This window comes from Chlorocebus sabaeus, chromosome 9 (assembly GCF_047675955.1).
Source record: "Chlorocebus sabaeus isolate Y175 chromosome 9, mChlSab1.0.hap1, whole genome shotgun sequence".
NCBI lineage: Eukaryota > Metazoa > Chordata > Mammalia > Primates > Cercopithecidae > Chlorocebus > Chlorocebus sabaeus.
This window is the reverse complement of record NC_132912.1, coordinates 97606830-97630681: the sequence shown is the minus strand read 5'-3', so window position 1 is coordinate 97630681 and position 23852 is coordinate 97606830. Positions and strand designations below refer to the sequence as shown.

General features: G+C 38.5%; 1 protein-coding gene across 2 annotated transcripts in view; it reads right to left on the bottom strand.

The window, feature by feature from the left end:
- CYP2C9 (cytochrome P450 family 2 subfamily C member 9) overlaps positions 1–23852 on the bottom strand; it is a 48490-nt gene that overhangs the window by 20409 nt on the left and 4229 nt on the right. The window contains exons 4-6 of one of the 2 annotated variants that reach the window (XM_073019557.1): positions 20707–20867; positions 19367–19543; positions 3397–3538 (exon numbers count right to left, since the gene is read on the bottom strand). In XM_073019557.1, the coding sequence (XP_072875658.1) occupies positions 3397–3538; positions 19367–19543; positions 20707–20867 (480 nt within the window). The remainder of the gene's footprint in view (positions 1–3396; positions 3539–19366; positions 19544–20706; positions 20868–23852) is intronic. The other variant, XM_073019558.1, reaches the window with a different exon arrangement.

The following is a 23852-nucleotide window of genomic DNA, read 5'->3' as shown; positions in this document are numbered from 1 at the left end:
AGATGTTTGAACCTCTTTTTTAGTTATTGGAAACTCCCATAAAATCTGTCACATCTCTTGTTCTTGCTGTCTCCTCTCACTTCTGAATTATCCACCAGGTCCATTCTGAAGTAGTTCTTTTCTAGGTCTGGTGCTAGGCAGCCTCCCTGACATTCTCATTGTCCTATGTGAGGTTTCCTGATTGCTGGAGCTCAGGACATTCTCTAACTAGGTTTCAGGCATTTGAATGAAGTGCATTCTCCAACATTTTTCTGAGAAAGGGAAAATAGAAGGTAAAATTTTTGGCAAACATGCAAGTTTGAAAACACCTTATTTCTATTAATATACAAGATAATATTAATAGTTCTTGAGAATTCTGAATCCTAACTCTTTCACTATAACCTGGTATAGCTCTGAAAGTTTTTGTGATTTTCCATTTAATTCTCATGCCCTGAAATTCCACAACCCTGGGTCTAGCAGTATATGTTTTCATTTCATTCACTCTGTTGGACATTGAAGATAATTTTCTGTTAAGATGGCAAAAGAAAAATGTCATTTCTCTAGATCAGTTCCCTTTCTGTGGGATAAAGCTAGCTACTGAATTTTAGGAAGCAAGATGAATAGAAGAGCTAAGAGTCTTTGAATTCAAGGAGCAGACCCGTACCAAATCTGCCTTTCAAGCCTACACCTCATGCCTTTTCTGGCACTTCCCTGTGTCCCTGAGCACAGGGCTTCTTAAACTCAGTTTCTCTAGAGAATAAGCCTCCTTTTCCATGCGGGAGAAAATTAGTTACCTGATGAAAAGAGTTGTGGAGGAAACATAGGCAGGGAGAGCCTCCTTTTTCAGTCTCACTCTCCACCATCTTTGACCCTTGGTACTTCCAAATACCAGTTGGGGGGGATTTAAGGGACACTGATTAACTTTTTGTCCTTGATAAATTTTTCTCTTCTGACATTTTGGTTACAGGTTTATCCTCTCTGTACAGATTTATCATTCCTCTATATGCTCTCTGTGTTTTAGAAATTTGTTAAAGTCTTCTTGACTATCTCCTGTACTCTTCCTACATTAAAGGACCTAAATGTCTAATATCCAAAATCTATAAAAAATGTAAACAAATCAACAAACATTAAACAAAAAAATCAATTAAAAATGGGGAAAGGACATGAACAGGCACCTCTCAAAATGTGACATACAAGCAGCCAACAAATATATGAAAAAATGCTCAACATCACTAATCATCAGGGAAACGCAAATCAAAATCACAATGAAGTACCATCTCACACCAGTCAGAATAGCAATTATTAATATTAAAAAGTCCAAAAACAACAGATGCTGGTGAAGTTGCAGAGAAATGGAAATACTTTTACACTGTTGGTGGGTATGCAAACTAGTTCAGTCACTGTGGAGACCAGTTTGGATATTTCTGAAAGAACTTAAAATAGACCTACCAGTTGACCCAGCAATCCCAATAGGGAGTATATGCCCCCAAAATATTTATTCTCTCAAAAAGACACACACCTCACTATGTTCACTGTAGTGCTTTTCACAATAGTGAAGAAATGGAATCCACTTATGTGCTCATCAACATGGATTGTATAAGGAAAATGGATTGTATAAGGAAATGATATAGTTAGGCTGGGTCCCCACCCAAATCTCATCTTGAATTCTAGCTCCCATAATTCCCACATCATGGGAGGGATTCATTGGGAGGTAATTTAATCACAGAGGCCGGACTTTCCCATGCTGTTTTCATGATAGTGAGTAAGTCTCTATCAGAGACTTATTGTGAGGCCTTTCCAGCTGTGTAGAATTGAGAGTCCATTAAATCTCTTTCCTTTACCCTGTCTCAGGTATGTCTTTATTAGCAGCATGAGAACAGACTAATACATATACCATGGAATGTTATGCAGCCATAGGAAAGAACAAAAATTATGTCTTTTGCAGGACGATAGATGAAGTGGGAGGCCATTATCCTAAGCAATCTAATACAAGAACAGAAAACCAAATACCACATGTTCTCACTTATAAGTGGGAGGTAAGCATTGAATACACAAGAACTTAAAGACGGGAACAATAGACACTGAGGATCACTAGATGGGGGAGGGAGGGAAGGGATGTGGGCTGAAGAACCATCTGGTGGGTAATATGTTTACTGTCAGTGTGATGGAATAGCTGGGACCCCAAGCCTCAGTGTTACACAACTTACCTGTGGAACAAACCTGTATTTGTACCCTTTAATTTATAATAAAAGTTGAAAAAAAATCATCTAGAACTCAATAGGCTAGTAACTGTTCCAAAAAAAGGCCTAATTCTTATTCGTAATTGGCTTATTGTCATTTCAATGGGGGATACTGACATAGGAGAAAAAAAGAATATTTCTTATCTGCAGCATAACCAAAAGTCCGTAAAAGTAAATTTCTAAAGTAAAGTTGTTCATGAAAGATAAAATTATTGACTCCCTTAAAGTATCTTACTTTGTCCAACACCAATTACACGGGAATTGTCTCAGGTACATATTCTGCCTAAATGGAACATTCTTTAGGTAACTCTTCTAGTAAACAGAATTACCTTTCTTATGAATCTAACTTTTTAGAATACATATCGGACTAGGAATTTTCTCAGGCAGACTCACTACATTTCTAGGATTACCATTTATCCTTCAATAAGGAGAGTTTCCAGTTTCCCTACTCCAGCATTCAAACCTGAAATTTTGAGAATGAGAAAAGTTATCTTCAAGAATATACTTGGTATTTAAAATGGCCTTCTCATAATAAAACCAACATACAATCCCAGGTCAATTTATCTTGTCTCTTCCTGCCAGAAATTGTTGTCTATGAAATCCAGACATACTGGACCAGAGCTCTATTGCTTTTGCTACTGACATGCTGTCTTCATTTCTCTCAGTTATCTTCCTCTACCGTGCAAAGATGACCTTTTTATTTTCTTCTTCTGTTTTTTTCTTTCTGAGACAGAAAGAATGAGACATTCTGCCACCCAGGCTGTAGTGCAGTGGCAAAATCTTGACTCACTACAGCCTCCGTCACCTGGGTTCAAGCGATTACGGTGCCTCAGCCTCCTGAGCAGCTGGGATTACAGCCGTGTGCCACAATGCCTGGCTAAATTTTGTACTTTTATTAGAGATGGGGTTTGGCCATGTTGGCCAGGATGGTCTTGAACTCCTGGCTTCAAGTGATCCACCCACCTCAGCCTCCCAAACTACTGGGATTACAGGTGTGAGCCACCATACCAGGCCAATATATCCCATTTTAATCACCATTAGTTTGGAACATATTACAGTTGGAAGCACAGAAATTTAAATAATGAAGCTCCTCTAGGAGAATCATGAAGGAGGACACTAGCAACACCTTCCCAACATCTTTTTTGAAAATCAATTTACTCAATATCTGTGATCATACCTGCCACCTCTGGGTGTTTCAGCAGGAGAAGGAGAGCATATCTCAGGGTTGTGCTTGTCGTCTCTGTCCCAGCTGCAAACAAGTCAACTGCAGCGTTTTCCAAGTTTTCAATATTAAATTCAGACTGTTGGTTGTGCTTTTCCTAGGAATGATTTAATGCAATTATCTGACAAATTATTTACCAGCATATTTGATTACAGTGAATTCAAAATTACTCACATTGTTATGTAGTTACCAACATAGAAACTGGAAAGCATACTACTAGAAAAAAATACTGTATGGTGTAGCAGAAGCTGTAGACCAACTTGCCCAGGTTTTATTTCCTACCCCCTTGTTCCATGCTTGCCTTAAAAATTCCATTCATCAGGCTCCTTGTAGTTAGCTGAGTCACACAGCATAGTGTTTTGCCAAAAAATAAAAGCAGGTCTCTAGGTCCACTTCTTCTATATCCTCTTTCATACCCAAAACACAAATGTGAAGTAGGAGGTAAAGTAGACTCCATCCTGGAATTTAATCATGAAAATGAAGTTCTATATACTAAATTTAGTGGGAAAACGGAAAGCCCTTGACTTTCTACTGCTTTGGGGCTGCTGTATTATCCCTAGATTGCCCCACTGTGAGATTCCCTGTATTTGAGATAAGTAAAGACATTATGTGTTAAAGTCATTATTATCTGTAGACAACCGCAATCTAAATTAATAGAAAAAGTAAATTAGGGCCATATCATTAGATACTGTGAGCCTGAATCAAGAGTCTGCAATTATCTTCTTCTGTCAGAAAGGTACATGGACTCAATATTGCCTCCGGATTCATTACAAAGTTGAAATTTTGTAAAAACAAATGTGAAAAAAGCAATATGACAGCAAAACCTAGGATAAATCATAGAGAAAGAGAATGGGTTTCCAATAACAAGATGGGCCCACACTATTATAATCTAGATGGGAGGCAACAGACAACTTGTTCTAGGATGCAGTAGCGCAGGAATAAATAAAAAATATACAAAGTGAAGAGAAAGGACAATGATGAAGATGGAGAATAAAGCAATTAATTGTCACAGGGGATAAAGGAGAGATTAAGGGTAATGCATATGCCAAGGTTCAGAGGCTGGAATTCTCATAAATTGGAAGTTAGGAGAAAGAAAGCAATGAATAAGGAATACTTAGTTGAAAGAGATCATCAATATACAAAACATATTACTTTTTAACCAGTCCCTAGGCCAGCAATAAATTAAAGATGCTTTTAGATTCTCCAAGTGACATGGGTCATATTGAATATTGTGTAATCAACACCACTGAAATAGACTAGATCCACTCAACATGTCTACTAACTAGAGGAAGACAATCCTCTCCCTTGGTAACATCAGCTTCATACAGTTTTCTAAGCTTGTCATGTTAAAAATTATTCTTAAGTAAGAACAGTGCACTCACAAAACCAGTATTAACATTTCCATCTGTTGACTTGAGCTTGGTTATTTAGCAGTTGTGTGCCTATCCTATCTTATTAATGATAGTAGCCATATTCTACTTGCTGTGCTCAAATCTAAAGAGCACTCCTTCTACATCAGAGGCAGGCCAGGGCATTGTCCTGCACCTCACCCTCAGAAACAGACTCACAGCTACAACTCAGTCTGTGGGCTTCAGCTGCTAGTGTGTGCTACAGAGTCATAGATCTTGACTCTGTGGGCAATCTACATTCAACTCTGCCTGAGAGTGAATCTGCACCCCAAGACCCAGGTGTCACAGTACATGATTAAAAGACCCTGAGTCTAGAATGATGCCTCTATGACAATTTCACGGACCTGTATTTGTAACCCAGCACCAATGCAGCTGTGTGCATGCCATGTCAGAGCTGACATCAAAAGGAATCCCTTAGGCTAAGTCACTCCAATTTTAGGAAAATAAAAATAGGAGGATACCCAAATACTTTGATACCAAGGACATTAACAACCTACACTACTCCTGATACTGCTGCAAACTTCCATAACCTAGGCCACTGAAGCACCCAAAATTATTGCTGATGTTGACCACAGCTAGAGAAACTACACAAATACTATCACACGGCATCTATTCAAAAACTGACTTACCCACTCTTCATCACCTGCACACAAACACTCAACTTCAGATGAAAGTCTTTCTCTATGAAATCCACTCCAGAAACTGGAACAGCCATTGTCCCACCACATGCATAGACAACAATGCAGGGACACAACATGAAAAATCAAGAAATATGACACCACCAAAAAGACATAATAACTTTCAAATAATAGAACTCGATGAAAATAAAATCAACAAATATTCAAAAAAGGAATTCAAAATAATTACCTTGAAGAAACTTAATAGTGGGGGTGGCTGGCAAGATGGCCGAATCGGAAGAGTTTCAATCTGCAGCTCCCAGCAAGATCAATAAAGAAGGCAGGTTATTCCTGCATTTCCAACTGAATTACCCAGCTCATCTCATTGGGACTGTTTAGATGGTGCAGCCCACAGAGGGCAAGTCAAAGCAGGGTGGAGCATCAGCTCACCCGGGAACCCCAAAGGGTCAGGGAACTCCCCCACGCCAGCCAAGAGAAACAGGGAGGAATTGTGCCATGAAGAATAGTGCACTCTGGCCCAGATACTAGGCTTTTCCTGTGGTCTTCACAAACTGTAGACCAGGAGATTCCCTCAGATGACTACACCACAAGGGCACTGGGTTTCAAGTACAAAACTGGGGAGCCATTTGGACAGACTCCGAGCTAGCTGCAGGAGATTTTTTTCATACCCCAGTGGCACCTGGAACACCAGTGAGAGGGAACTTTTCACTCATCTGGAAAGGGGGTTGAAGCCAAAGAGCCAAGTGGTCTTGCTCAGGAGATCCTATCCCCATGGAGCCCCGCAAGCTAAGATCCACTGACTTGAAATTCTCACTGCCAGCACAGTGGTCTGAAGTTTACCTGGGATGCACGAGTTTAGTGGGGGAAGGGGCATCCACCATTACTGAGGCTTGAGTAGGTAATTTTTCCCTCACAGTGTAAACAAAATGGCTGGGAAGTTGGACTGGCCAGAGCCCACTGCACCTCAGCAAAGCAGCTGTAGCCAGACTGCCTCTCTAGATTCCTCCTCTCTGGGCATGGCATCTCTGAAAAAAAGGCAGCATCCCCAATCAGGGGCTTATAAGTAAAACTACCATCTCATTGGGGCAGAGCACCTGGAGGAAGGGGCAACTGTGGTCGCAGCTTCAGCAGACTTAAACATTCTGGCGTGCTGACTCTGAAGGGAGCAGCAGATCTACCAGCACAGCGCCTGAGCTCTACTAAAGGAAACACTGCCTCCTCAAGTGGGTCCCTGACCCCCTGGCTCCTGATGGGAGACACTTCCAAGCAGGGGTTAACAGACACCTCAGAAAGGAGAGCTCTGGCTGGCATCTGGTGGGTGCCCCAATGAGACAAACTTCCAGAAGACGGAAGAGACAGCAATCTTTGTTGCTCTGCAGCTTCCGCTGGTGATACCCAGGCAAATACGGTCTGGGGTCGTCCTCCAGCAAACCCCAGCAGACCTGCAGCAGAGGGGCTTGACTGTTAGAAGGAAAACTAACAAACAGAAAGCAATAGCATCAACACCAACTAAAAGGATGTGCACACAAAAACCCCATCTGAAGGTCACCAACATCAAAACCAAAGGTAGATAAATCAATGAAGATGAGGAAAAACCAGTACAAAAAGACTGAAAATTCACAAAAAACAGAACACTTCTTCTCCTCCAAAGAATTACAACTCTTCACCAGCAGGGAACAAAACTGGACAGAGAATGAGTTTGATGAATTGACAGAAGTAGGGTTCAGAAGGCGGGTAATAACAAACTTCTCTGAGAGAAAGGAGTATATTCTAACCCAATGCAAGGGAGCTAAGAACCTTGAAAAAAGGTTAGTCAAAAGGCTAGCTTGAATAACCAGGTTACAGAAGAACATAAATGACCTGATGGAGCTGAAAAACAAAGCACAAGAACTTCATGAAACATACATAAGTATGAATAGCTGAATTGATCAAGTGGAAGAAAGGATATCAGAGATTAAAGATCAACTTAATGAAATAAAACCTGAACACAAGGTTGGAGAAAAAAAAATGAAAAGAAATACACAAAGCCTCCAAGAAATATGAGACTATGTGAAAAAATCAAACCTACGTTTGATTGGTGTACCTGAAATTGATGGGGAAAGGGGAACCAAGTTGGGATACACTCTTCAGGATATTATCCAGGAGAACTTCCACAACCTAGCAAGACAGTCCAACATTCAAATTCAGAAAAAACAAAGAAAACCACAAAGATACTTGTTGAGAGGAGTAACCCCAAGACACATAACTGTCAGATTCACCAAGGTTGAAATGAAGGAAAAAATGCTAAGGGCAGCCAGAGACAAGGGTCAGGTTACCCACCGAGGGAATCTCACTAGACTAACAGTGGATCTCTCTGCAGAAACCCTACAAGCCAGAAGAGACTGGGGGCCAATATTCAACCTTCTTAAAGAAAAGAATTTTCAACCCAGAATTTTATATCCAGCCAAACTAAGCTTCAAAGTGAAGAAATAAAATAAAATCCTTTACAGACAAGCAAATGCTGAGAGATTTTGTCACCACCAGGCCTGCCTTACAAGAGCTCCTGAAGGAAACACTAAATATGGAAAGGAAAAACCAGAACCAGCTAGTGCAAAAACATACCAAATTGTAAAGGCCATCAACACTATAAAGAAATTGCATCAACTAATGGGCAAAATAACCAGCTGGCGTAATAATGACAGGATCAAATTTACATATAACAACATTAACCTTAAATGTAAATGGACTAAATGCCCCAGTTAAAAGACACAGACTGGCAAATTGGACAAAGAGTCAAGACCCATCAGTGTTCTGCATTCAGGAGACACATCTCACGTGCAAAGACACACCAAGGCTCAAATAAAAGGGATGGAAGAAGATTTACCAAGCAATTAGAAAGCAAAAAAAAAAAAAAGGAAGTTACTTTGGTTTTGTTTGTTGATTACTTTGTTGGTAGAGACAGGGTTTTGCCATGTTACCCAGGCTGGTCTCGAACTCCTGAGCTCATGCAGTCTGCCCACCTCAACCTCCAAAAGGGCTGGAATTACCGGCATGATCTACAATGCCTGGTCAAGAGTTATTAGTAAATGGGTATAAAGTTTCTGTTTTGCAAGGTGAAAAGGATTCTAGAGATGTATGGCAGTGACGTTTGCACAACAATGTGAATGTAATTAATACCAATACACTATACACTTAAAATGATTAATACAGAAACTTTTATGTTATGTGTATTTTGCCACAATTTTTTTACAAAATTAAAATATATATATACACACAATAAACAAGTGAGATTTATCCCAGAAATGCAAAAGTGGTTTAACAAGAAAGTCAATCAGTGTACTACACCATATTAGAATAAAAGAGAAAACATGTTCATCTCATTAGAAACAGAAAAAGAATGGACAACTTTTAATACCCATCATAACAAAAACACTTAGAAAACTCTAACTGAAATAAAACTCCCTTACCAAATAAAGCATATTTATGAAAACTCCAATGCTAAAGCATACTAAATTGTGAAAGACTAAAAGCTTATAACATAAAATCAGAAAGAAAAGAAAAAAAAAACAAGAATGTCCATTTTTACTACTATTAAACATAGTATTGAAAGTTCTAGTCAGAGCAATTAGGCAAGAAATGAAATAAAACACATTCAAATAGGAAAGGAAAAATTCAAGTCATGTGTATTTGAAGATAACATGATTCTATATATAGAAAAATCTCATACAATACAGATAGAAAACAAGTAGAGCTAATAAATGATTTCAGCATAATTTCAGAGTACAAGATCAATGCAAAAATCAGTTGTCTCTCAGTGCTGGTGCTAGTGCCTGTCATTAGGGGACCTGTAGATAGGACTACCCAGTCCAGCGACACCCATCTTGATGCCCCCGGGACTGAGCAGGGAGCCCAGGCTACTCTGAATTCCACAGATGAACAGATTGTCTGAGGAAACAGAGAAGCTCCCCCAGAAAACAAGGATCAAGCTGTGTTATATCAAGTTGTGCTAGCCACAGCTGGCTTTCACTCATAAGTGCCATCTACTGACATGTATGTCAAACTGCACAGGCCAATATAAAACTGCCCACAGAGGTGAACACAGCTATAGAATCAAAGTCAAAGGCCCCATACAACATACTTTATAGTCACACCACATAGGAAGGGGGAGAGGAAAAGGAAAGAAAAAAACATACAGAGAGAAAAACAATTCTATCTGCACAAAAATAATTACAAAAATCAGAAGAGGTAGCCTCTCCAAAGAAGAAGAAACCAGCATTAAGAATTCTGGCACCATGAAATGTCTGCATGTAGTAAAACCAACAAAGGATCACATGAACTCCCCAGCAATGAACCCTAAACAAACTGGCAGCTCAGAAATGACGGATAAACAATTCAAAACATGGATTGCAAGTAAGCTCAGTGATCCAAGACAAGGTTGCAAATCAATGCAAATAAACACCTAAAGCAGTCCAGGGAATGGAGCGAGAGATAAACATCTTAAAAAGAAATCAATCAAAGCTTCTGGAATTGAAAGACTCACTTAAGGAATTTCAGAATGCAATTGAAGGGTTTATCAATAGACTGGACCAATTTCAGAGCTTGAACACCAGTCTTTTGAACTAACCCTGTCAGATAAAAATAAAGAAAGAATAATTTTAACAAATGAACAAAGTCTTCAAGAATTATGTGATGATTGAAAAGGAGTAAACCTAGGAAATATTGGCATTCCTGAAGAGAGAAGAAAAAGTAAATAATCTAGAAAATATATTTGAGCTAATAAGTAGAGAAAGTTTTCCCAAACTTGCTAGACAGGTAGACACCCAAATACAATAAATCGAGGGAATATATGTAAGACACTATACAAAATTAACATCACTAAGGCATTTACTCACCAGGCTGTCCAAAGTCAAGGCTAAAAAATAATTTTAAAAGCAGCTGGAGAAAAAGGTCAGATCGCATACGAAGAGAACCTTGTCAAGCTAAAAGGATGCTCAGCCTATTTTCAACATTCATTTTTTAAAAAATTACAAAAAAGAATTTTATAGTTTGCCAAAGTAAGCTTCAAAAGCAAAGAAGAAATACAATCTTGTCCAAACAAGTAAGTGTCAGGAAAATCTGTTACCATTAGATCAGGCTTATAAGAGATCATTAGGCCGGGCCCAATGGCTCAAGTCTGTAATCCCAGCACTTTGGGAGGCCGAGACGGGCGGATCTGAGGTCAGGAGATCAAGACCATCCTGGCTAACACAGTGAAACCTCGTCTCTACTAAAAAATACAAAAACTAGCTGGGCGAGGTGGCGGGCGCCTGTAGTCCCAGCTACACGGGAGGCTGAGGCAGGAGAATGGCGTAAACCTGGGAGGCGGAGCTTGCAGTGAGCTGAGATTCGGCCACTGCACTCCAGCCCGGGAGACAGAGCAAGACTCCGTCTCAAAAAAAAAAAAAAAAAAAAAAAAAAAAAAAGAGATCATTAAGGGAGTTCTAAATATGGAAATGAAAGAACAATACTTGCTACCACAAAACACACTTAAGTATGTAGCCCACAGACTCTATAGAGCAATCACACGATAGAAACAACAAAGCAACTAGCTAACAACTTCACAATAGAATTAAAACCTCATAAATCAATGTTAACATTGAAGGTAAACAGTCTGAATGCTCCACATAAAAGTCAAAGAGTAGGAAGTTGGATTAAAAATAGGACTCATCCTTCTACTGTCCTCAAGACTACAAGGACCATCTTCTACTAGTAGAAGTAGAAGAACCATCTCAGACCTAGACGACCCATCTTAGACCTAGAAAATCCTGAAGAACCTTCCAAAAAACTCCTGGAACTGATATACAACTTCAGTGAGATTTCAGTACACAAAATACATATTCAAAAATCTGTAGCATTTTTATACACCAAAAATATTCATGCTGAAAGCCAAATCAAGAACTCAATCCCATTTACAATAGCCACAGGAAAAAACCTAGGAATACAACTAACAAATGGGGCAAAAAGGTCTCTACGAGGAGAGCTACAAAATACTGCTGAACAAAATCATAGATGACAGAAACAAACGGAAAAACAGTTCATGCTTTATGGATTGAAACAATCAATATCATTATGGCTAGACTGCCCAAAGCTATCTACAGATTCAATGCTATTCCTATCAAACTACCAATGTCATTTTATTCTGAAATTCATATGGAACCAAAGAAGAGCCCAAATCCAAAGCAATCCTAAGCAAAAAGAACACTGGGAAGCTTCACATTAGGTGACTTCAAACTATACTGTAAGTTTACAGTAACCAAGAGAGCCTGTAACTGGTACAAAACACAAATTGAACAGAAGTAGATAAGCCAGAAATAAAGCCAAACACCTATAGCCATCTGATCTTCAACAAAGTTGACAAAAATAATCAATGAGGAAAGAATTCTCTATTTAGTAAATTGAACTAGGATAACTGACTAGCCATATGCAGAATGAAACTGGAACACTTCCTTGCACCATATACAAAAATCAACTCGAGATGGATTAATGATCTAAATTTAAGACCTCAAACCATAAGAATCCTATAGAAAAAAATCTATAAAATTCCATTCTTGATACAGGCTTTAGAAAAGAATTTATGAATAATTCCTCAAAAGCAATTGGAACCAAAATGAATATTGACAAGTGGGACCTAATTAAAGAGCTTTTGCACACAAAGAGAAACTACCAACAGAATAAACAGACAACCTACAGAATGGGACAAAATACTTGCAAACTGTGAATCCAACAATGGTTCAATAGCAAGAATCTATAAGGAAGTTAAACAATTCAGCAAGTTAAAAAAACAAGTAACCCCATTAAAAAGTGGGCAAAGGACATATGTCCTTCCAAAGAAGACATACACATGGCCAACAAGCACATGACAAAATACTCAACATCACTAATAATCAGAGAATTGCAATCAAAACCACAGTGAGATGTCATCTCATACCAGTCAAAATGGATATGATTAAAAAGTCAAAAAAATAACAGACGTTGGTGAGACTGCAGAGAAAAGAGAACAGTTATATACTACTGGTGGGAATGTAAGTTAGTTCAGCCATATGGAAAGTAGTTTGGAGATTTCTCAAAGAACGAAATGCAGAACTATCATTCGATTTCACTACTGGGTATGTAGTGAAAACTACAATGGAAAACAAATTGTTTTACCAAAAAGACACATGTGCTCATATGTCCATTCCTGCACTTTTCACAATAGTAAAGACATAGAACCAACCAATGATGTGTCACATAAAGCAAATGTGGTATATATACACCATGAAATGCTTTGCAGCCATTAAAAAATCATGTCTTTGCAGCAACATAGATGCAGCTGGAGGTCATTATCTGGAGAGAATTAATGCAGCAACAGAAAACTAAATACCACATATTCTGATATAAAAGTGGGGCACAAAGATGGAAACAATACACACGGAATTACTATAGAGGGTAGAGAGATATAAAGGCAAGGGCTGAAAAACTATGTATTGGGTATTAGTCTCACTACCTGGTTGACAGCATTATTTGTACCCTAAACTTCAGCATCACACAATATACCCATGTAACAAACATGAACGTGCACTTCCTGAATCTAAAAGTTGAAATATTTTTTTAAAAAGAAGGCATTTAATATGGTATCATTTTAAAATCAGACAATCAATGGTCATAACTAAATACAAAATTTAAGATAAACTTGCCTTTTAAACTAAACCAGACCCTTGCAACCAAGGAGAAAAGAATATCTAATACCTAAATAAATTGAAAACTATCCCATGTTCAACAATTGGAAGACTTAATATTATTAAGATGGCAATACTCCTCAAAGTGATCTAAAAATTCATGTAATCCCTACCAAAACACCAATGGTCTTTTTTCCAGAAATGGGAAAGTTGATTGTTCAATTAATATGCAACCACATGGTGATGAAGCAGCTATGTTGTCTGGGATGTACATCCTCGGGTTTGTCATCATGCCCCAGGACAATTTAGGACACGGACACATCTGAGCGGGTTAAGTAGCAGAAAATTTAATAGAAGGAAGGAGAGAAAAGAGCAGTTTCTTGTGCGAGAGAGGGACATTGGAAAAGGGGGAAGGAGGTGGATAACAGCAAATCGTATAGGCAGGCTGGAGGAAGCAGTGTCTGATTTACATAGGGCCCATAGAGATTGGTTTAATCAGGTGTGACATTTACATAGCAGGTGAGCAAGGCTGGCCTCCCCACTGTAATCTTATTACGCATATGGACTTTCCACTTGACCGGTGCCATCTTATCTTCTCCTTACTATACACGTTGCTGGCAAAGGGGAGGGAAGATGAAGCCGCCATTTTGAACATGCCTAGTCACAGGTAGTTCTGTGCTACCAGCATTCACCCAAGAAGCTTCCAGCTTCCTCATCTGTGTCTGCAACTCAATTTTACAAGCTGCTCTTTGTTAGAAAATGATTTGGGGCTGCTTTCCGTTAAAAAGAAAAACCTTACTGAGGACTCCCAAAGGCATACTATCTGCCTAAGTAATTTCTACTTAATTTCTGTATCTGTGAGTACTCAGTTTCCAACTTCAAAACTCACTACAAAGTATAATAATCAGAACAGTGTGGTACTAGCATAAAGATATCATCAAGACAAATGGAATAAAACTGAAGTCACGAAATAAACCTAAAGATCTATGGCAAACTTACTTTCATCAAGGGTGCCTAGACCATTCAATCTGAGGAAAGAATCTGTTCAACAAATGGTGATGAGACAAGAGGACAGTGAAATGCAGAAGAATGAAGCTGAGACCTTCCCTACTTCACTCCAAATGAAAAATATAACTGAAAATGGATGGAAAAACTTAAATATAAGAGCTAAAACTATAAAACTCTTAGAATAAAACGTACGGGTAAATCTTCATGACTTCATATTTGGCAATAGATTTATAAATTTGATACCAGGGCAGCAAAAGGAAAAATATATAAACGAAATTTCATCAAAATTAAACTTGGTGCAGCAAGAATATAATTAAGGATGTGAAATGACAACCGAATGAATGGGAGGAAATATTTTCATATTATGTATATGTAAGAGTTTAAAGTTTTGAATACACAAACCATTCTAGCAGCTTAAAAAGAAAAAGAAAAATAAAAGCAACTTAATTTAAATAGAAAATGTACTTGAATGGCATGTATCCAAAGAAGATATACAAATGGGTAATAATATATTATATTATTATGCTATATATATTTTATATATATATTGAATAATAATAACATATTATTATTCAAGTTCAAAATCATTGGCCATTAAATACAAGTTAAAACCACAATGAGAGCTGGGTGCAATGGCTCACACCTATAATTCCAGAACTTAGGGAGGCCAAGATGGGCAGATCACCTGAGGTCAAGAGTTCGAGACCAGCCCGGCCAAATTGGTGAAAACCCATCTCTACCAAAAACATAAAAATTAACCAGGTGTGGTGGCACATCCCTGTAATTCCAGCTACTCTGGGGACTGAGTCAAAAGGATTGTGTAAACCCAGGAGGCAGAAGTTGCAGGGAGCTGAGATCGTGCCACTGCACCCCACCCTGGGTGACAGAGTAAGACTCTGTCTCTAAATAAATAAATAAATAAAACCACAATGAGCTACCACTTTACATTCACTAGGATGGCTTCAATAAATACAGAAAATTACAAGTATTAGCAACTATGTGGAAAATTAGAAATCCTTCTACATTGCTGGAAGGAATATAAAATGCCACATTCACTGTAGAAAAGTTTGGCTCTTATACAAGAAGATAAACATAAAATCACCATTTGACCCAGCAATTCAACTCCTGAGAATATACCCAAGAACGATGAAAACATGCTCATAAAGAAAGACACACAAATAGTCAAAGCAAGATTATCTATAAGAGCCGAAATTTGGAAACAATGCAAATGTTCATAAACAGATGAATAACAAATTGTGATATATGTGCGTGGAAAATAAAGTATATTTCAACGACAAAAAGAATGAAGTACTAATACACGTTGCAACTTAGATGAGCCTCCAAAACTTTATACGTGAACGGACCCAGCAATAACAGGCTACATATGCTATGAGTCCTTTATATATCCATAACAGGCAAATCCATGGAAACAGAAAGAAGATTAGAGGTCATTACATGATGGGGTGGAGGAATGGAGTGATTATTTAATGAATACGATATGTTTTTGTGGAGTGATAAAAACATTTTGAAACCAGAGAAAGCTGGTGGTTTCACAACATTGTGAATACATAATACCACTCAAGTGTACACTTTAAAATGGTTAATTATATATCGTGTGAATTTCACTTCAATTTAATAAATGGCATAATTCCCTGATTTACAGACTTAATGCAATCCTGTCAAAATCCCCATTGGCTCCTTTGAGAAAATTGACAAGTTTATTCTAAATTTCATATGAAGATTCAAGGGACCCAGAATAGTGAAAATGGTACTGAAAAAGAACAACAAAAGACTCACACGCCTTGATTTGATTTAATAACTTGGTATTAATACAATATTACAGTAATTAAGACGATGTACCATAGGGATTAGGAGAGACATATAGATCAATGGAGTACAACTGAGAGCACACACACACACACAAAAAAAACCTTCACACATTTATAGTCCATTGGATTTTGACAGGGTTGCCAAGACAATTCAATAGGGGAAAAAAATAGCCTTTTCAACAATGGTGCAATGACAACAGGATTGATGTTTACACATCATTTGATAGACACCAAATTCCAACTGTTATCTGTACAAATCATTTTAGTTTACACTCAATGAAGGCTTCCCTTCCCTCTTCCATCTACCTACTCTTTTCCATCACCCACCTCTGCACCTCCATGTAGAGCGTTCCAATCCATTTGAAACCCTCCTCTGACTCTCACTGCAAATATTTTATGGCCTATTTCAATTTTCAGGAATTCAGGAAACCCACCTAGGTTAAGCCATTCTTTCCCATTCTCAAATAAACTGTGTGCAATAATGATGCTCATCTTCATCACATGGCATAGTTTATATTTTCATATTTGTCGGTAATTGATTCCATTTCACCTGAAATATGCATTCTGTTTCTCCTTGGGTAGATTTATACATATATATTTTTTAAGTTCTGGGATACATGTGCAGAAGGTACAAGTTTGTTACATAGGTATACACGTGCCATGGTGGTTTGCTGCACCCATCTTGGCCCCGGAGTTGATGCTCCCTTACATGTGTCCATGTGTTCTCATTGTTCAACTCCCACTTATGAGTGGGAGCATACAATGTTTGGTTTTCTGTTCCTGTGTTAGTTTGCTGAGGATGATGGTTTCCAGCTTCATCCATATCCCTGCAGAGGACATGAACTCATCCTTTTTTATGGCAGCACAGTATTCCACAGTGTATATGTGCCACATTTTCTTTATCCAGTCTGTCATTCATCAGCATTTGGGTTGGTCCCAAGTCTTTGCTATTGTGAATAGTGCTGCAATAAACATATGTGCACCTGTGTCTTTATAGTAGAATGATCTATAGTCCTTTGCTATAGTATGGCTGAATATGAAATTCTGGATTGAAAATTCTTTAAGAATATTGAATATTGGCTCCCACTCTCTTCTGGCTTGTACTGTTTCTGCAAAAAGATCTGCTGTTAGTTTGATGGACTTCCTTTGTCTTAGGGTTGCTCTTCTCAAGGAGTATCTTTGTGGTCTTCTCTTTATTTCCTAAATTTGAATGTTGGCCTGTCTTGCTAGGTTGAAGAAGTTATTCTGGATAATATCCTGAAGAGTGTTTTCTAACTTGGTTCCATTCTCCCCATCACATTTAGGTACACCAATCAAACATAGGTTTGGTCTTTTTACATAATCCCATATTTCTTGGAGGCTTTGTTTGTTCCTTTTCATTCTTTTTTCTCTAATCTTGTCCTTGCATTTTATTTCATTAGGTTGATCTTCAATCTCTGATATCCTTTCTTCTGCTTGATCAATTTGGCTATTGATACTTGTGTATGCTTTACAAATTTCTTGTGCTGTTTTTTTCGGTTCCTTCAAGTCATTTATGCTCTTCTCTAAACTAGTTATTCTGATTAGCAACTCGTGTAAACTTTTTTAAGGTTCTTAGCTCCCTTGCATTAGGTTAGAACATGGTCCTTTAGCTCGGTGAGGTTGTTATTACCCACCTTCTGAAGGCTATTTCTGTCAATTCATTAAACTCATTCTCCATCCAATTTGTTCCCTTGCTGGAGAGGAGTTGTGATCCTTTAGAGAGAAGAAGCATTCTGGTTTTTGTAATTTTCAGCCTTTTTGCACTGTTTTTTTTTTTTTTTTTTTTCCCTCATCTTCATGGATTTATCTACCTTTAATCTTTGATGCTGGTGACCTTTGGATGGGGTTTTCGTGTGGATGTCCCTTTGATTGATATTAATTTTGCTATTCCTTTCTGTGTGTTAGCTTTCCTTCTAACAGTCAGGCCCCTCTGCTGCAGGTCTGCTGGAGTTTGCTGGAGGTCTCCTCCAGACCCTATTTGTCTGGGTACTGTCAGAAGCGGCTGCAGCCCTGAAGAGATTGTTTCCTGTTCCTTCTTCTGGAAGCCTCATCCCAGATGGGCACCTGCCAGATGCCAGCCAGATGGAGCTCTCCTGTATGAGGTGTCTGTCAACTTCTGCTGGGAATTGTCTCCCAGTCATGAGGCATGGGGGTGAGGGGCCCACTTGAGGAGGCAGTCTGTCCTTTAGCAGTGCTCGAGTGCTTTGAAGGGAGATCTACTCTCTTCAGTGCCAGCAGGCAGCAACATTGAAGCCTGCTGAAGCTGCATACACAGCCGCCTCTTCCCCCAGGTGCTCTTTCCCAGGGAGATGGGAGTTTTATGTATAAGCCCCTGACAGGCTGCTGCTGCCTTTCTTTCAGAGACGCCCACCCAGAGAGGAAGAATCTGGACAGACAGTCTGGTTACAGCAGCTTTTTGGAGCTGCAGTAGGCTCCACCCAGTTCAGACTTCCTAGTGGCTTTGTTTACATTGTGAGGGGAAAACCACCTACTCAAGCCGCAGTAATGTCGCACGCCCCTCTCCCTACTAAGCCCAAATGTCCCAGGTCAATTTCAGACTGCCGTGTTGGCAGTAAGAATCAAGCCAGTGGAGCTTGCTGGGCTCTGTGGGGGTGAGATCCACTGAGCCAGACCACTTGGCTCCCTAGCTTCAGCCCTCTTCCCAAGGCAGTGAACAGTTTTGTCACGCTGGTGCTCCTGGTGCCCCTGAGGTATGAAAAAAAAAAATTTCTGCAGCTAGCTCTGTCTGCCCAAACAGCCCCCCAGTTTTGTGCTGGGCCCTTGTGGTGTAGGCACCTGAGGGACTCTCCTGGTCTGCAGGCTGTGAAGACCGTGGGAAAAGCATAGTATCTGGGCTAGAATGCACCATTCTTCATGGCAGGGTCCCTCACAGCTTCCCTTGGCTAGGGGAGGGAGTTCCCTGACCCTTTGCCCTTACTGGGTGAGGCGAGGCCCCACGCTGCTTTGTCTCACCCTCCATGGGCTGCACTGTCTAACCAGTCCCAATGAGATGAGCCACGTACTTCAGTTGGAAATGCAGAAATCACCCACCTTCTGCATTGATCTCGCTCGGTGCTGCAGACCAGAGCTGTTCCTATTCAGCTATCTTTATTGTTTGGGCAGATTATTTTTATTTAAACAATTTAGTCTACATATTCTAATTATTTAACAATCTAATTTTATATTTTCCATTATGCTTACTGGATATTCATTCATACAATAACAACTTAAAGTGCTTCTCAAGCATTACTGTTTGACCAGTTAAACATCCCTAGTAAACACAGAGCAAGTCCATGAATCACAGATTCACAAGCAGTCACATAACTAAACTTTTGTTAACATTTTACCTTCTCCATTTTGATCAGGAAGCAATCAATAAAGTCCCGAGGGTTGTTTATGTCCATCGATTCTTGGTGTTCTTTTACTTTCTCCAAAATATAACTTTTCACAAAAGCAACGTTTTTAAGTAATTTGTTATGAGTTCCCGGGAAATAATCAATGATAGGAGAAAAATTGTTGTAGATCTAAGAGAAAACAATAGTTTATTAAATTAAAAGATTTTAATAAAGGCATATATACCATATACCAAGCTCTGGTTGTAAATTACAGCTATAAATATAAATAAAATATATCATATATCTTGATGGGAAAATTTTTATTGTACATATGTAGTAATTATCTGATTATAAAAGATTTGAGGAAGAAAATTCTGACCAGAGAATCAATTATAACCCGATGATAAACATTTTCTAGACTCACACCTCCTTTTTATTGTATAAAAGCATCTTCATATTAATTCTATTACCTTTTACAATTCTTCTCTACAATCTTGAAATATAAGATGGCATGAATTACCACATTCACATTTTGTAGACGACAGCATAGGTTAAGAGAGTTTGGACAACCTGATTGATAGTACAAAGCTAGTCCCTACTATATTGATTTCTATCAAGCAGCCTCTGAAATGGAATTAGTATTTTAGAAGTTGGAGGGGTTCAAAGATACTTCAAATTCCAACTGTGTACCACAGCAGTTAAATGACTTCTGTAAAATCACACAATTATTATTTAGGCAGAGTATAAAACATGCCAATTCAGCACAGAGTATAAGTGTGAAATCTGTTTATGGTTCATACACCATAAAACCAATAATTTCATCATTCCTAACCCAGCTATCTCATCAGCTAGAATCCCAACTGAGATATCAAACACCCCTGCCCTATTCATGTTTCTGGGCAGCTTCTATGGTCCCAAATATTCTCCCTTCTTGAAGGAGATGTCTTTCAAATTAGGATATTTCTGCCACACAATATGACAAAGTGTGAAGTGAAGAACAAGTCTTGTGAGTAATGGAAGCCTCCAAAGTGCCTGGATGTCCATGGAGTGATATGAGCACGCTTTGGGGCTGTCACCAAAGCGCTTTATAGAAACAGGGCTTTGGAGTTTAGTGGAAGAAACATTGATAAGGGAGCTAATGGGCTTAGAAGTCAGGCCTATATTGGGACATTTATTTCCCATGCATAAAATAAAGGGCTTGGCCATCTTTCCCAGATATTCACCCCATGGTTGTCTGGGCAACACTATAGTATTCAAAAATGCACTTCAGACCTTGATCCATATAGAATTTTGGATTTGTCAGAAAAAAAGAGCATAAGTGGTTTATCAGGAAGTAAAAATCTTGGCCTTACCTGGATCCAGGGGCTGCTCAAAATCTTGGCGTTTTCGTTAAACTTTTCCATCAAGTTAAGAAATTGCTGATCTTTATAATCAAAACGTTTATGGAAAATAATGGAGCAGATCACATTGCAGGGAGCACAGCCCAGGATGAAAGTGGGATCACAGGGTGAGCCTAAAGAATTAGAAACAATTTAAAACACTATTAAACTTCAGATATAAAATGCTTTGTATTTGTTAACAGATAATAGTAGTTTAGAAATTTTAAGCAATATCTTACCTACGAATTCCCTTAACAGCAAAAAAGAGTTCGGCATGCATAAAATCAACACAGCACTTTTACATTAATCCCGAGTTGACCATTACAACCTAGCTGGTTAAATAACGGTTGTTCAAATGATAAATTTACATTGCCAGCCTATTTGTCTTTTACTTTGGGGAAAAAAAAAGACATTTTCTAAAAACCTAATAATTCAGGTTTCAGAGGAAATAACATCAGTCTGCAAAGTCTGTAGACAACAAGGCACTGAGATAGAAAGGGCAAGAATAGTTGAGGATTTTAAAACTTTTTATATATAATGAATAGCTGAAAGACTCATGTGTTGAACCAGTAGAGAGGAACTACAGAGACTGTGGGTGAATTCATGTATTTAAGGAAATAAATGTAAGAAGCAGAATGTGTTTTATAAGAAGGAAAACAAATGTAAATGAATAATATGCCTAACATAGATTAGTTTGTAAAAATTTAAATGAAAACTTTGTTTGTTGTTTGTTTTTATTATTTGTTTGTTTTGAGATGGAGTTTCACTCTTGTTGCCCATGCTGCAGTGGAATGGCACGATCTCAGCTCACCACAACCTCTGACTCCTGGGTTCAAGCAATTCTCCACCTCAGCTCCAGAGGTAGCTGGGATTACAGGCATGTGCCACCATGTCCGGCTAATTTTGTATTTTTAGTAGAGACGGGTTCCTCCATGTTGGTCAGGCTGGTCTCGAAATGCCAACCTTAGGTGATCTGCCCACTTTGGTCTCCCAAAGTGTTGGGATTACAGCCATGAGCCACAGTGCCTGGCCAAAAACTTTTTATTTTAAATATAAATCCCAGGTAAGGCAAATAAGAACGTGTAAATTGATAAATGGAGTTTTTTCTTCTGTAGCTTTTTAAAAATGAATTTTCTTATGTAGGAACTAAATGCCCACCATCTGTAGTCATCCTGCAAATTTAACTTATTTAATTTGATATTGATTAGGCCCAGCCTATCATTTAATAGCTAAATAAATTAAATTATAGGTAAGGTTTTCTTGTTTGGTGGAGGATCTCTGAAATAAAGTTGTTATAATCAAGTGATTGATAAAGTTTATATTTTTTAAATTTTCTTTTGTTTTGCTTTAAGTTCTAGGATACATATGCAGAACGTGCAAGTTTGTTACATAGGTATACATGTGCCATGGTGGTTTGCTGCACCTATGAACCTGTCATCGAGGTTTTAAGCATCTCATGCATTAGATGTTTGTCCTAATGCTCTCCCTTTCTGGCCTCCCATCCCCTGACAGACCCCAGTATGTGATGTACCCCTCCCTGTGTCCATGTGTTCTCATTGTTCAGCTCCCATTTATGAGTGTGAACTTGTGGTGTTTGGTTTTCTGTTCCTGTGTTAGTTTGCTGAGGATGATGATTTCTAGCTTCACCCATGTCCCTGCAAAAGACACAAACTCATCCTTTTTTATGGCCACATAGTATTCCATGGAGTATATGTGCCATGTTTTCTTTATCCAGTCGATCATTGATGGGCATTTGGATTAGTTCCAAGTCTTTACTATTGTGAACGGTGCCACAATAAACATACATGTGCATGTGTCATTAGAGTAGAAAGGTTTATAATCCCTTGGGCATATACCCAGTAATGGGATTTCTGAGTCAAATTGAATTTCTAGTTCTAGATCCTTGAGGAATCACCACACTGTCTTCCACAATGATTGAACTAATTTACATTCCTACCAACAGTATAAAAGGGTTTGTTTCTCAACATTATCACCAACATCTGTTGTTTCCTGACTTACTAAGGATCACCATTCTAACCTGCATAAGATGGTATCTCATTGTAGTTTTGATTTGCATTCTGTAACGACCAGTGATGATAAGCTTTTTTTGGTACATTTGTTGGCTCCATAAATGTCTTCTTTTGATAACTGTCTGTTCATATCCATTGTCCACTTTTTGATGGGGATAATTCTTTTTTTCTTGTAAGTTTGTTTAAGTTTCTTGTGGATGCTGGATATTAGCCCTTTGTCAGATGGATAGATTGCAAATAATTTCTCCCATTCTGTAGGTTACCTGTTCACTCTGATGATAGTTTCTTTTGCTGTGCAGAAGCTCTTTAGTTTAATTAGATGCCATTTGTCAATTTTGGCTTTTGCTGCCATTGCTTTTGGTGTTTTAGTCACAAACTCTTTGCCCCTGCCTATGTCCTGAAAGGTATTGCCTAGGTTTTCTTCTGGGGTTTTTGTGGTTTTAGGTTTTATGCTTAAGTTTTTAATCCATCTTGAGTTAATTTTTGTATAAGGTATAAGGAAGGGGTCCAGCTTCTGTTTTCTGCGTATGGCTAGCCAGTTTTCCCAACAGCATTTATTAAATAGAGAATCTTTTCCCCATTGCTTGTTTTTGTCAGGTTTGTCAAAGATCAGATGATTGTGGATGTGTGGTAATATTTCTGAGGCCTCTGTTCTGTTCCATTGGACTACATATCTGTTTTGGTATCAGTACTATGCTGTTTTGGTTCCTGTAGCCTTGTAGTATTGTTTGAAGTCAGTTAGAATGATGCCTCCAGCTTTGTTCTTTTTGCTTACAATTGTCTTAGCTATATAGGCTCTTTTTTGGCTTCATATGAAATTAAAAGTAGTCTTTTCTAGTTCTGTGAAGAAAGTCAATGATAACTTGATAGGTATATCATTGAATCTATGAATTACTTTGGGCAGTATGGCCATTTTCACAATATTAATTCTTCCTATTCATGAGCATAGAATTTTTTTCCATTTGCATCATCTCTTTATTTCCTTGAGCCGTGGTTTGTAGTTCTCCTTGAAGAGGTCCTTCACATCCCTTGTAAATTGTATTCCTAGGCATTTCATTCTCTTTGTAGCAATTGTGAATGGGAGTTCAC